Source organism: Chanos chanos, chromosome 6 (genome assembly GCF_902362185.1).
Source record: "Chanos chanos chromosome 6, fChaCha1.1, whole genome shotgun sequence".
In the NCBI taxonomy this organism is placed as follows: Eukaryota; Metazoa; Chordata; class Actinopteri; order Gonorynchiformes; family Chanidae; genus Chanos; species Chanos chanos.
The window spans coordinates 45,367,058-45,382,475 of record NC_044500.1 but is presented as its reverse complement, the minus strand read 5'-3'; the positions used below and the strand labels follow the sequence as shown (position 1 = coordinate 45,382,475).

The 15,418-nt window shown below is 43.4% G+C and overlaps 1 protein-coding gene across 1 annotated transcript in view; it reads left to right on the top strand.

The window, feature by feature from the left end:
* The first annotated feature begins 837 nt into the window (after nt 1-837).
* The window catches only part of tex264a (testis expressed 264, ER-phagy receptor a), an 82,549-nt gene continuing 67,968 nt past the window's right edge, over nt 838-15,418 (top strand). Inside the window, exon 1 of the mRNA XM_030777480.1 lies at nt 838-1,180. Coding sequence (XP_030633340.1) covers nt 923-1,180 — 258 coding nt within the window. The 5' untranslated portion in view covers nt 838-922. The remainder of the gene's footprint in view (nt 1,181-15,418) is intronic.

Here is a 15,418-nt window from a genome sequence, read left to right as displayed (position 1 = left end):
GTGGTGGTATTTTGTTTAATTTACTGAATGTTGGTGTTCTCATTGAGGTCAACCACAGTTGACAGGTTTTTTTTCTGCTTTTGTTTGTATTGTTTTTTATGTGTTTGAAATATGTTTGACAAATTTTAAATATCTTTAAAGACTTTAAATTAATACTGATGTCAGTAATTTACTGATATTGCATTGCGTGTGCTTTGTGTAAAAATCAATAAATGAAAGCCTGTATTTGACCGGTTCTCAGATCTGAATTTCTCTTTGTCTGTATTGCGACTAAAAGTAAAGGTAATTTTCAGATAACATTTAAATCAATATCAGCCAGTAATATCTTATCTTCAGGTCAGCTATCTCCTGACGTTTTGATTAATTTATGAATTTATTTGGACAATAGATGTAATCTGTGACCAATGCCGTCTCAAATAGGTTAGCTATGTGTAACATATACCTGTATGGAGCAATTTAAAGGTAGGGTGTCTGTTTCCTTACAGAGGTATTAATCAAGTGGAAGGAGGACCGATTTAAGTATCTTACAATAATTACTACAGTGTAATACAGAAGTTACGACAACGATACAAGTTTTTGCCGTTTTTTGATACGTTTCGAGCTATTCGTTGTGGAGTTCTGTTGCAGTCACCCCTTTAAATAACAACCACATGGTACATCCAGGAAGCAATGTGGACATGTTTCAATGTTTGGGGAAATAACCGAACGCAAGCGACTGAAATTGCGCTGAGGTCAATCGGTCTGACACATAATCGCTCTAAACTCACGAAATACCGATATCACGTTTGTTTTCGTTAATGTTGTTTTGACACTGGTATATGCTTTGAAACATCAGAAGACTGTCGGACTTGCTTGACATCCTGTACTTCAGAGCAGGCGTAGTTAGTGCATTCCGTGTGCTTTAAACATTGCTTTTACCAGTATGTCCGACTTCGTTATTTTACTGTTGATTCTACTTCTGTTCCTGTGTCTGATCGTGACCGTTGTGGGGTTCGTACTGTACTCAGGACTGCTTTCTGGGGTAGTAATCCGAACAGGAGCTCCTCCGGTGAAGAAGATCACTATTGCCTACAAGTTCCAAAAGGGTTCATACAGAAATTGTGGACCTGCTTTCACTGACAGCTGCAGCATCGGTCCAAAACTGTCATCTATTGGGATCTTCTACGACAATCCGAATGTGGTGAGTTCACAAAGAGGTTTGGAATCATAATCTTTCAAGAGATTGATGCCGGTTTCATAATGCTGCTTTGATACGTGTCACCAAGTTCCCCTTTAAAAAAAGTTGGGAGTCTGCATTTTATTTAGACTTCACAAAAGCTCATTTTGCCCCATAGCTTTTACACCCTGTTTCTAGATAGCTGGTGACCGTTGAATAATGGTCAGTGACAACATGATATCTGTGCTTCAGTGAAAAGCATGCCACGTTGTACAGTGTTAACTGTTTTCTTCCCCTTCTAAACTCCCATTGCCAAGAGGATGGAACAGAACAGGCCGGCGTACGTCCTCGCGCCCGCCCGCTTCATTTTTTTTTTTCAAATATCGAGAATCAGCTCTTTAAATATGCAGTATTTTTAAGCTTTATGGAGATCTGGAAAAGTTACCACCAACTTGGGTGTAGTTGGACGTAACTTAATAGTACAGCAGTCACAGGAACAAACAAGAATCAACACTAACCGAAGCCCTGTCCTTGGAACTGAATTCATAGTTGCACTAAACTGACTAAACTATTAGCTTGTTGACATCTCCCTCCCACCCCTGCATTTGTTATTGTGTGTCTGTGTGTCATTCATGTATGGTGTTTTAAGTCAGCAAATAAGTGTGTCCAGGTTTATGTGTTTGTTTACAGAAGAGAGACAAAGCAAAAGTTGTTTGGTCTTTTTTTTCCCCCTCTAAATGAATACGTCACACAGTAGATCCTGTATTCAGTAAACAGGCCCTGCCTACAGACTAGCTGTGTGTAATAGACTTAAGCATTTGGTGAAATGTCGGTAGTGTTTACTGCTGGTTTACTGCTGTGGACAGAACGGAGAAGATTACTGTAGAGTGCTAATCATTGACAGACACACCTCTTCCACAGGTCACATGTCACATCAACAAATCCCTACAACGACAACAACAAAAAAAACCCACACATGTCGTATTGGACAGGCTAAGTCAAAAAAAGCCACATGCCAGCTTGCTGGAATGCTGCACATTCACTCCAAAACATAATAGGGCATCCATCTTATGTTTCTTTGCAGAGTTGTGTCAGATGGATTGTGGGAATAATTACCGTAGCGCAAGACTGCTTGTAAAAAAAAATAAATAAATAAAGAAAGAAAGAAACAAACAAAAACCACAAACAAAAAAAATCTGCTGATCTTATAGCCCATGCCACCTAGCTGCACCAGTCTGGCATTTGTTCTGGTGATGTTGTCATGCCAACCAGCTGGCAGGTGTAGGGCTAAACACAATCTGTTTAGGAGCTGTCACATGTCACTTACACTCTGCCAGTACAAACACTGATAGAGGGGTCAAGCATAGAGAACACTTGACATAAAGCCAGAAGGATAAAGGGTGCAGAGGACTGTGATGTCATGAAGGAACCGACTGAATCTTACCGGCATACGCCAGCAGAAAGTTCGCCTCCTCTGGAATCAATTCATGCTTGGCTTCCCATGCACTGGTTATATCCTAAGAACTCTCAGAGAATGCCCTTTACAATGCCCCCCCCCCCCCCCCCCCCCCCCCCCCCCCCCCCCCCCCCCCCCCCCCCAGCCACAAACTGTTGCTATGGAAGGTTTGTGGTAGTACAAAATTATAACTGTAGTCTTTCAAATGGCTTGTATGAATGAGTATGCTCTGTGTCCGATGATACCGATGTTTGTTTGGTGTCAGTAGTATTTAGACCAGTGGGACTGTGTTATAGTTTGTATTTCCACAGTCTGACTCATAATTTAAGAATATATTGAACAGTCAGTTGAACAGGCTGGCTTTGTGAACAATCTGAGTGGGAGTTTTGCGTTTCAGATGTAGCTGTCCAGTTCTGTGATCACCAGCCTCAGCACAGTAAAGGAAATGTATATGTCTCTATGCCCTGAGCTTCAGGTAACGTGGAGAGACTATAACAAATATTCAGGAACAGTCTGCTGTAACACTGCAGAGAGATTAGATTCTTCTGGTTTCAGGATGTTCACCAAATGAAATGTCTTCTTGTCTGTGACTGTTTGACTTCGCTGGTCACTGGACTATACTGTGAAACCCTGGACTGTGAGACACTGGACTGCATCTCAGGAGTAAATTCTGACACTGTGAGATGACTGTCAGAATACAGCCTAGCCGTTTTCCCCCTCAGTTCTACATCACCTTTCTGTTTTTGGATCATTTGAAGGCATGCAGAGAGAAAAGAGAATGACTTCAATGAGCTTGTCAAAATTACCTATGCCAATTAAAACACAGATATGCTGATTATAGCACAGGAATTCAAAGCAGACTGACTGCTGAAATCTGTCACAGTGATTCTATAGCTGTTGTTAATTGTTACTGTTGTTTGTGTATGTTGAAGGTCCTTTTCTGTAAACCATATTCATAAAACTCTCTCAATCTGTCTCTGGCTTTGGACCATAGTAAGCATACTTTTCAAAGTACTCTTAAGTTTACAGTGGAATGAAGCTGAACAGTCTAGTTGTGATAATGTTATGATAATCCTGTGTGAGACATGAAGGCTGGGCAGCTGTGAGAAGTTGACCAGCCCCTTGCATAGATCAGCTACAGTCAGTGGTGTGCTAGCCATCGGTCATACCGGGACAAATCCCGGTAGACCGCCGCATCGGTGGGCTGGTGGACCATGAAAAAATGCATAAAGTTTTTAGCGGCCCTGTATCTGTCTTTACCGGCCCTCTCTCTCTGTGCGTGTCTGTTATTCGGGTTGCGCATGAGAGCGTGCTGCGTGCGTGTTCCGGGATTGGGCTCACTGGCCAATCACAACCAAGTTCGCTCATACGCGTTAATATTCTAAACTACGGCACAAGTAGCGCGCATCAGTGAGATAGCCAACGAAAGCCATGAACAAGAAAATGTCAAAAAGTTAAAGGAGGGGCCAAAAAAATTTGAGAAAAAGGCAGCAGTATTAGAGGCACAGGCTTCAAAATGTTAAAAAGGAAAAGAAAAAACAAACAAACAAAAAACACCGACATTCTGTGTGGGCATTATCATCCTCAAGTGGCCAGCAACGCTATTTTCAAAGAGCGGACTGAACCGTTAAATTATAGGCTAGGCTACATGTTCAGTTAAAACTGCTGTAACTTGTGGATACAAAACGACCACTAATAGGCCACTTGTTACTGTTAAAGCCATGCTGATGGCGTGTCACAGTATAAGTCTAAGCCTACTGAAATATGTCCTGGAATAGACATATGCTACTTTCCATTGCAAAAGACTTTCAATACATTCAGAATCACCTGTCAACAACAAAAGACTATATCATTACCAGCAAGGACTAGGGCGCTAAATCTCGTGGGCGACGTCCTTTAAGAGACTGTAAACCTGTGTATTTAAAAACGAATAAATAAATGAATGAATAAAAATAATGCAATGATCTTCAAATTTCTGCAGGGCTGTCAAAATGGCCCATTCATTCATGTGAATAGAAAAAACAAAAACAACAACAACAACAATGATAATAACAATAACAGTAATACTTAGGATATGTGGTTCTGCGGGTATATGCCGTGTATCGAGGACCACCGTCTGCCCATATCACGTTTGATTAGTACATCTAAACGTTTGCACATTTTTTGCGTAGGTTAGGGTTGCTCAACCAAAATCAATTTTGAATCATTTAGAAATTGATTAATCAACGTGAGGCACACGCTGTTATGTATACCAGAAAGGAGCAGTGTAAACAACAACAACAAAAAAAGATCTGTAAGAAAAATGAATAGGACATTACTAAAGTTTGATTAAGTCTGATGTAAACGCATTTCTACATTCAGAATGCTATCCTTGTTTCAAAAGTTTTTTGTAGCGTTTTATTTTGGAGTTTGTTTTAAAGGTTGGGTGCAACAGCGTTTGTCCTTAGCAAGTATGTAATATCCCATGTAGCCCACTAGATGGCAGTGATGTTGTGGAGTAAATCTATAGTTCTGTAAAGTGAGAGGAATGTTCAAATGAATTTGAAGCATTCTTTAACATACTTAAGAAAAGCCCTACTCGCCCTTTCTTTGTTGCTTTCAAATGGGCAAAATGACTTAAACAGTATCAAAATTTAACCCACATTGTATATACATAACATTAAGTTATGTACAAGATTGTAGTAACAGTGCAAGTCTCTGTGTGTCTGTGAGTTTCATGTACTGTATTTGTGTAACAGTTCTAATTGTAAGAGCAACAATATTTACACCCTTATAAAAAAAAAATCTCTCATTTTATCTCTCAAGGTAAATACAGGACAGTTCAGACTGACTAGGCTGAGTGACGTTTATGTGCATTTGTAATCCATGATTGCCAACCCAATTAACATCTTACTGTTTCTCTACCGGTACAACAGAATCTGTCGCAGTCATCAAAACAGTATCTGTAGTGATGAAATCTGTTTATTTCTATGGTAACTGCAACCGTGACTGGTGATTGGCATCTTCACCTATCCTTGCCCAGGCTGCAGACGCCCGACAGCCAATTAGCACAGGAACTCTCTCTCATTGCCAATCAGTGAGGTCGGGTCCAGGGTCTTTCTGCTCCGCTTTAATTGGCATAATGCTCGGAGCTCATTACCATCTGGACCCTCCGGGCTCGACACGGTCTGTTTCAGAAGGTCAACTGTCATCGCCGTGGCGGAATGTTCTAACCGAACTGGACGGAGGTAAAATAACGCCAACCCACGCGCCGCGATGAACTCTCTGCCGCTCGGAAACGGAGGAGCAAGGGAGACGGAGTCAGCAGGAGCAGCAGGAGAAAACGTTTGATCTCGCGGTTCGGTCTCGCGTGCTGTAGCACGTGTGCCGCGGCTCTGTGCTCTTTAGTTCACAAATAAACGATGATTTACCAGGAAGTCACTCAACTCGCCGAAGCCGGATCATCGATTCTAAATAGGACAGGTTGTTTTCCATCATAAAGGTCACTGCCAAAATAAAAGAAACAAAAATAGTGTCCAAACAGGGAATAACCATCTCAAGCGGCCTCAGCAGTTTCCATGTGTTTCGGTATAGATTCACATGTCGGTTTCCATGTGTTTCGGTATAGATTCACATGTCGGTTTCCATGTGTTTCGGTATAGATTCACATGTCGGTGTCCCTGTGTTTTGGTATAGATTCTCATCTCAGTTTCCATGTGTTTCGGTATAGATTCACATGTCGGTTTCCATGTGTTTCGGTATAGATTCACATGTCAGTTTCCATGTGTTTCGGTATAGATTCACATGTCGGTTTCCATGTGTTTCGGTATAGATTCACATGTCGGTGTCCCTGTGTTTTGGTATAGATTCACATGTCGGTTTCCATGTGTTTCGGTATAGATTCACATGTCGGTTTCCATGTGTTTCGGTATAGATTCACATGTCGGTGTCCCTGTGTTTTGGTATAGATTCACATGTCAGTTTCCATGTGTTTCGGTATAGATTCACATGTCGGTTTCCATGTGTTTCGGTATAGATTCACATGTCTGTTTCCATGTGTTTCGGTATAGATTCACATGCCGGTTTCCATGTGTTTCGGTATAGATTCACATGCCAGTTTCCATGTGTTTTGGTATAGATTCACATGTCAGTTTCCAAGTGTTTCGGTATAGATTCACATGTCAGTTTCCATGTGTTTCGGTATAGATTCACATGTCAGTTTCCATGTGTTTCAGTATAGATTCACATGCCAGTTTCCATGTGTTTCGGTATAGATTCGCATGTCAGTTTCCATGTGTTTCGGTATAGATTCACATGTCGGTTCCCATGTGTTTCAGTATAAATTCTTGTGGGTGTCTGGAGCTTAAGTGGAATGATGTGACTTTATTCTTCCTGTAGAAATTCCATCATGTCGCGGTTTAGTTTTTTTTTTTTTTTTTTTAAATCTCAGTGGAAAACGTTGTCTCGTTGTCGCTCCAGAATCCCCAGTAAGTGTTTAGTCACACTGGGATCAGACGACTGACATGACATACGGTTTCCATTGTTTTCATACCCATAAATTCATTCAGCGACCATTCCTGCTCTGTGGGTGGGGCCCACTGTCATGCTGGAAGAGATCTGTCGCATCAGGATAGGAATGATTCACTTATAACTGTTGTTATATTTTCAGTCCTTCAGTTTGCTCTCTTAGGGGTCTACATAGACCTGACCCATGCCAAGAACCCTTCCTATTTTTTCACTATGGAAACCAGCTCTCAGACCAGTAGGTTCCTTTTGATTTTTCCCAAACCAGCACATTTTCAGTGTTAAGCACATGGCGATGGATGACTCATCCAACCACATGACTTTTCCACAGCTCAGTACATCACGGTTACTACATATGTATGTTTTTGGTTTTTGGGATTTTTTTTGCAGCGTTTTACTCACAGACATGCGGTTTTTGGTGCAACCAGACCACAGCGTTCCTGTCTGAGAAGACAGACGGTTCTTGATGAAACTCTGATATTTGCAGTCGACTGATTCAGATTAGCGCATCTGTTTTTTTTTTTCCCTCAGGGCTGAGATCAGGGCTCAGACATCACGGTCAAGAAGCATATGCCTCTGACCAGAGCTGACCCCGTGTGTCGACGCCTTTCCCTCAGACCTCCGTGCCCGACATCACTGTGACCTCTGACCTTCAGGAAACACCCACAGACTGAGCCCCCCACCTCACACACACACAAACACACACACACACACACACACACACACACACAGATCTTCTCCCCCGGGTATGGTAGCCAGTGTGCTGTGTTACTGTGTCGGTCTGGGGCTTTCGTACATGATCATAACTGCATGTTAAGTGTTAAGTTAACTCAGGAGCAAGACCTGTGTGGAAACATCTGCTTTCAGTGTGCTTTGTGTCTCACTTTTACTCAGGCGTTTCCTGTATTCTGGCAGTCACCTGTATTTGGAGTGTACTCTCTCAAATGACTCAACACATTTACATTCGCTGTCTGTCTGCCCTTTGTTGGAGCGGAGTAAAGAGCGCTGTTACATCCACTCCTGGTTTAAGGGGATTTGTAGATTTTCATGGGATGTTGAACCCTCCTGAGCTGCTGTAAGACACCAATGAAAACTCTCTAAAATGCTTTTGTAAATATCAAACCCTAACCCAAACTCAGTCCCAATTCCCCAGTGTGTGTGTTCCCCAAAATGTGTGTCAGGGCCGCACACATCCGGCCAGGCTCACCGATGTCAGGCTGAAGAATGAGAACTACACGGAACACGTCGAGTGCATTCCGGAACTGGAACACGGAATTTCTCAACCTCGTTACTGTCTTACCGAGGGGATTGTTCTACTGAACAAATTGTCACCTCTGTCAGCTCTGACCACAAACACAACGCTGACTCTAAGTGTCACACAAGCTTTTAGGGGAACTGTTTTTCCTCAAGGATGCTCAGCAAAACTGAGTGAACCACCCCATCTCTCACACCTGCTCTACTCTGTCTTTTAAAATGGAAATTTGTGACATGTTAGCCCCTGGTGGAACAGAAAAGTGTGGAGTCTGATGAAAAATGAATAAGCATGGTGGAAGCAGTTCCCGAAAAGTGTGCGCTCACAGGGTTCCGTCACACCTTTGGATTCACTGTCAAACACTCCGAAATGATTATTCCATTTCTTAGGCCAGAACTGAGCGCGCTCGGAATCTTCTGTCAATCCGTTACATCTTGCCCCCCCCCCCACACACACACATCCGCTGTCTACGGACGGACGGGAGGAATATGAAAAGAAGAAGCTGGAGGGGGAGGAGCTGTCAATTCAACAAGGGATGAAAAGAGAGGGGAAATAGGGAGACGCTTAAAAGACGTTCTCCTTTCTCCTCCTGCGAATGTTTGAGTTGACACCCTTTCAGAACGAGCATGCGGGTTCGCTGTGAGAGATCTCGCCGCGCGGAGCGGAGCAGAGCAGAGCAACGCACAGGGCCTTCACGCATGTCACCAGTCCGTCTGTAACGGAGACCCTCAGAAATGCTAGTGTCAAAGCCACAACCGAATTCTGTCCCACTGTGACAAACTGACCTCTGGAAGAGGTTATTGATCTTTTCGTAAGCCGAAAAATATAATACGAGTCCGAGATGCTGAATGAGAGTGGCATGTTATTTAAACTCAGCAAGTATATATAACAGCACTGCACAAACTAAAAAGACCAGTTTTAGTGAATAAGCATTTAACGATTTGTAATGACAGAGCTACTGTAAAATGGACATAGCATTTTTTTTTTTTTTTCCCCTCACAGTCTGCTCTCTTTGCTGTGAGTCTGTGTGTCTGATAAAGTGAGTGAGAGACCAGTAAGCAGCAGAAGGTGAAGAGCTGCTGAGATGAACTTAACTGAAGAGTTTTTCCCACCAGGGGCTAAAGACTCCTTCCCTCTCCTGCCTTTTTTTTTCTCTTTTTTTTTTTTTTTTTTTGAGAGAGAGAGAGAGAGTTTGTAGCTTTCACAGCACAGCTGGAAAGTCTTGTGTAATTGCCCAAAAATGTGTGAAAGTGCTGTCTAATGGGGGAAGGGGTAGTGGTGGTGGTGGGGGGGGGGGGTATTTGGAGACCTTAGGAAGGTGAACTTTGTGTAGTTTTCACACGGTGTCCAGGGGCGTAGCTGACGGCTCACGCACTCACCCAGCACAATCACTTCGCCCTGTCCAGATCTCTCACACAGACACAGACAAAGCCCGTCTCAGATCTGCATCATCTCTGGCCAAGGTCTGTGTGTCATTGTGTGAGAGAGTGCGGTATGATGAGTGAGGAGTATAAAAAGGTGACGGTCGGCTGTAGCATCACAAGTATTTTTGTTATCGCGTTTGTGTCCCAAGCGTAGTCTTAGCTTAAGACCCCAGCCATACAAGTCTTAAATCATGTCCAAAAAACTGTAATGACATCAGTTGGTTTACTTTGGAATTGATCCTCTAAAAAAGTTTGTTCCCCCTTGAGAAAAACATATCTCCGCTCTCAATGACACCTTTTTACTTCGGAAGCATAGAGAATTGTCGAGAGTTGAACTTTAACTGTGAATGTTCCCATTTTTGGCCTCTCAGGGCACAGCGGACATGTCTCCAGCTGCTGTCCTAATGGCACTTGGGTGTGAGGTCCATTTCCTGGTTCATTAAGTTGTATTGGAACATCTCGACATGAAGCAGAACCTGCTTTATCTCTCCAGAGAGGCACAGTCGTTTTCAGTTTTAGGGATATGTGTGGTTAGTCACTGTACCATGGATCTGTAGGGTGCTAATAACCTGCTCACACCCACATCTATCGACAAAGGTAAATACCGGGACTTCTTTTTTTTAATGTTCTGATTGGTTGACATCCGGTGACATCCAGTTCTTATTGGTTTCCTGTTTGTTCTGGTAATAGCTCTGTTCCGCTGTCACAGAGGAATATTAGAATGACCTTGGATGTCTGGAGTCAGTTCATCTCTATCCTGACATGTTTGGACAAAACACGTTGAGATGTAATTACCAATCTAATCAACTTGAGTCATAAGCTGTAACACGGTGGGTATAATGAAAAACAAAACAAAAAACTAAAAATGTAAAAAAACAAAAACAGCCCAGCCCAGTTCTTGACAGAATGGTGAAGCTCTCCATATATAAACTAATTCTGATTGTCTATGGAGCATAAATACATTCAGTTGTGACAATATCATACATTGGTTCACATCCAAAAACATGTCCCAGGTTAAAGAAAAAAAAAATGTGCCTGATATATATTCAAAGACTTTTTCCATCTGTTCAAGCTAATAAATATTATGGATATATTAGAGATCTGGTCACATGCAGTGAATCTGGTCAAAATGTAGTTAAGCTAGTCTGTTTTGATTACTGACTCTACCATACACACTGGTTGCCAGGTACGTTCCAAAAATACCCTTCCTCCCCCGGGGGGGGTGCGCACTCTAACCTACGGATCCTGTCTCTGTGCCCTCCCGTTGTGCGTTTTCTGGGCCAGCGGCAGGAGTTCTCGTTTTGGTCCACAGGCTCAGAGAGGGAGGGACTCTAATGAGGAGAAATGGAAAAGAATGGGGGGGGGGGGAGATGGATTGTAAGCAGCGGTGCTCTGTCACACCAAAAAGAGGACAAGTCACACCGCCGTTGTTCCGGCAGGTTCCCTATCGCAGCCTGGGATTGGGCTGGGCGCAGGAGGATACGCCGGGCCCTCTCTCTTCTCACAGACGCCCCGGAGAAAATCCAGCCAACCCCAGCAGCTAAATGAATCAAACCGGGTCAAAGGCGGGTCAAAGGCGGGCCAAAGCCTTGTGTGTGTGTGTGTGTGTGTTTTATCACTCTGAACCCCAAGGTCCCCGCCAGACGGATAAACTCGCACACTTTTACGAGGGCCCAGGGAGAGACGAGAGAGAGGCAAACATGTGAAACCGGTTGATAAAACTGAATGGAGAGAAGGAGATGGAGGGTGCCCGGACATTTACTGGGATAAGAATGAATTTCTTCCTCCCAAAGTTTGAGACCTACTTTACAGTGAATGACTGTGTGACCTCAAGTCAAACTATGTGTGTTCAGAACAGTTCCTCGTGTTACAAACACAGGGACCTCAGTTTAGGGATTTACTGTGTATCAGTACTACTACCATACCATTACTATATTAGCTATGTGAGTCTGTAGAAAGTGTGTTTAGACTGCCTGTTTGAGTTGTCACCAACAGAGTGATTACAGTATTGGGAAAAGGCAGCTAGTATGGACATTCATGTACAGTGAATGTGGTTTGTCATGTCATGTCATGTGTATTATACAGTAAAACAACGTCTGTGGATCCAGTCCTGCTGGGTCAGTACCCTCGGCAGTCAGTGTTCTGGCTCAGAACGAGCCTGACTGGTTCACATTAGCAAAAAGTCAATATGTGCTACAATAAAAATGCTTGGATTCCTTTTCGAATGCACCAAACTATTCTATTCTGTTCTAACAATTGCCTAAGTTATTGTTGGAGATAACATGGGGATTACAGCTCAGGTTAGGCCAATGTGTAGATTAAAGCAATTGACACGGTCAGTGACTGACAGAAATTTAGATGTATAGTTATGAACATCATTACATTTCATAGGATAGGAAGTTATATTTGTCGCTAAATGTCCAGATTAGAGTAACCCGATCTCGGTAGAAGTCATGAAGAATTTGGTAGCATCCTGTTAACAGTGACGAGAGAATATGTGCGTAGAATGTGGTCAGTCAGGTTATCAGAAACGTACTGTGGCAAACCGACAGACGCAGCGTGGTCTGAGCCAGTGTAGTACCGCAATCCCAGAAGGCTTTGCAGCAGCGGCAGCAGCAGCCCCTTTTTAGCTGAATACGGCTAATTATTATTATTCTTTATTATTGTTTCTCTGAGTTTTGCAGCGAGGGCAGTGTCAGATGTTATTACTGGCTGTGAGTATTGAGTGCGTGTGCATAAATTAAATGAGTATAGAAGTAGGCTGTCATTGTCATCCTGTATATGGGGATTAATGGGGAAGGTTGTATTCAGCAATTCTGATAAAGGATAAAACTCGTTTTACTGAATAAACTTGAGATCGCTGCGAACTCATTAATAAGTCACGTCGCAGTGTATTTCCCCCATGGACTGCTGGCCACTGTATGAGACGCGTTCTAGGGAATGACGGAGTGTTTGAATGACTCACTGTTGGCCGAACCATCACGCTTTGCTAATTTGCGCTAATGTTTTGTTGATTTTAGCCGCGGTTACAGCTGATAGGGACAGACCCGAGCCTGCTGAATTTTCATGAGCGAGACGCGGAGTGGAGCAGACTTAAGGCTCGATAATTATGCAGGTCTGTTCACCTCTGGGAGCAGATGCATGCGCAGAGGTTTGCCTTTTCTCTACGCTGCTGCCGCCGCTGCCGCGAAAACAGCCCACGCTGCCAGATAAAAAAAAAAAAAAAAAAAAAAAAGAAAGAAAAGAAAAAGAGAACCAACAGTAACAAAAAGGTAGCATATTAACAGTGAGTGATGACTACACAACCCGTATGTCGAATTCCCAGAAGCGGTAGCCCGCAGGGGAAACGAGAAGGAAAAAGGATAGATGAAGAAAGTAAATCCTTCTTATGTGTCCGCTAATAAAGAATTACCTCAGAGAGTCCACCTTTATATCATCGGAAAGCCTTCAACTGTCCGTTAGGAGAAGGAGGAAGGGGCCAGGAGGGGGAGGGGGCGGGGGGTGTGCTGTGCACTTCCAAGCAGAGAATTGCCTTCGAAATTACTTTCTTACCCAACAGGCCTCTGGAGACGGTGCTCAGCGGAACCGAGCGGTGAAGAGAATGACACCATTTTAGAATCGTCGGCCATGTTGGAATCCCACGGGTCACGTGTGCATGTGAATAGTGCTCTTATGTGTCTGCCGTAAGGGAAATAATGAGCCATGCTAAGCATTATGGGTGGACCGTAAATCTGACTGTACGAAAAAAACAAAAGAAAGAAAGAAAGACAGAAAGGAAAAAGAAAAGAAGAAATCTGTGTAATCGCGTTTGAGGGACAGTAGTGTGGGATGTGCAGGGTAATTGGACGGATGTGCACTGATTCGTGTAAGACCTTGTGCTGATTTGATTTTCATAGAGACGTGAGATGTTGTGTTGGATTTCTGTGTGTGTGTGTGTGTGTGTGTGTGTGTGTGTGTGTGCGTGTGCGCGCGTGCATGTATGTCTGTGTGTGTGTGTGTGCGCGTGTATGTCTGTGTGTGCGTGTGCGTGTGTGTGTGTATGTCTGTGTGTGTGTGTGTGTGTGTGCGCGCACGCTATGGGCTGAGTTGGTTCCTCAGTGCTTTTTTTCAGTCAAGGCGACGACTCAGATACCCAATTATACTTTAGGATGGGCCCATCATCCACTGTTCATTTAAAGACCCCTGTCAGCTTTGGTGTGTGTATGTGTGTGATATAGTCTCAGCAGATCCTTAAGTTTGTATCTCTACATCCATGTTTGCTTGAAGATCAGTTGACTTTGGAAGAGGGAAAGTTGGCCAGTGAAGTGACAATATCTAAGCTTGGATTGACTCTTGTGTGTGTGTGTGTGCGTGTGTGTGTGTGTGGGTTTTTTTTTTTTAGTTTGTCGTTGTGTGGATGTAAACAAACACGATTGTAATAGATGAGACGTGTGGATAGCCTCTCTCTCCTCATTATTTCCTGCAGTCTCTGGGGTGTGTTATGTGTGGAGTGCTGCAGAAACACCAGGCTTTTGTGTGTGTGTGTGTGTGTGTGTGTGTGTGTGTGTGTGTGTGTGTGTGTGTACGTGTGTGTGTGTGTGCGTGTGTGTCTGTGTGTGTCTGTGTGTGTCTGTGTGTTGTCAGCAAGTGTTGCCTTTCTGAGGGACAGCCAAAGCCCAACATCTGATCATTAACTGTTAGTGACAATTTGGGTAACAAGCTTCAAGTCAGTGAAGAAAGTGAGAGAGAAATAAGAAAAGAAAACAGAACAGGGAGGAGAAGGAGGAGGAAGAGGAGGAGGAAGAGGAGTGGGAAAAAGCAAAATGGAGAGAAACTCAGGGTTGGGTAGTGGGATTTAAAGAAAGAAAAAAAGAAAGAAAGAAAGAAAGAAAGAAAGAAGATGAAAAAGTTGAATGCAATATGGAGAGAGAGGAAAATGAGAAGGAAGAATTAGATCAGAGAAAGAGAGAGAGCAAAAAAAAAAAAGAGAGAGAGACAGAGAGAGAGAAAGAATATGAATAGCCCTCAGCGTGTTACAGAGCAGTGAGTGGTCATCGTAGTTGTGTGCTTCATTTAAACAGCTGTACACTGGTCATCGTAGCCGTGTGCTTCATTTAAACAGCTGTACACTGGTCATCGTAGCCGTGTGCTTCATTTAAACAGCTGTACACTGGTCATCGTAGCCGTGTGCTTCATTTAAACAGCTGTAAACTGGTCATCGTAGCCGTGTGCTTCATTTAAACAGCTGTACACTGGTCATCGTAGCCGTGTGCTTCATTTAAACAGCTGTACACTGGTCATCGTAGCCGTGTGCTTCATTTAAACAGCTGTACACTGGTCATCGTAGCCGTGTGCTTCATTTAAACAGCTGTACACTGGTCATCGTAGCCGTGTGCTTCATTTAAACAGCTGTACACTGGTCATCGTAGCCGTGTGCTTCATTTAAACAGCTGTACACTGGTCATCGTAGCCGTGTGCTTCATTTAAACAGCTGTACACTGGTCATCGTAGCCGTGTGCTTCATTTAAACAGCTGTACACTGGTCATCGTAGCCGTGTGCTTCATTTAAACAGCTGTACACTGGTCATCGTAGCCGTGTGCTTCATTTAAACAGCTGTACACTGGTCATCGTAGCCGTGTGCTTCATT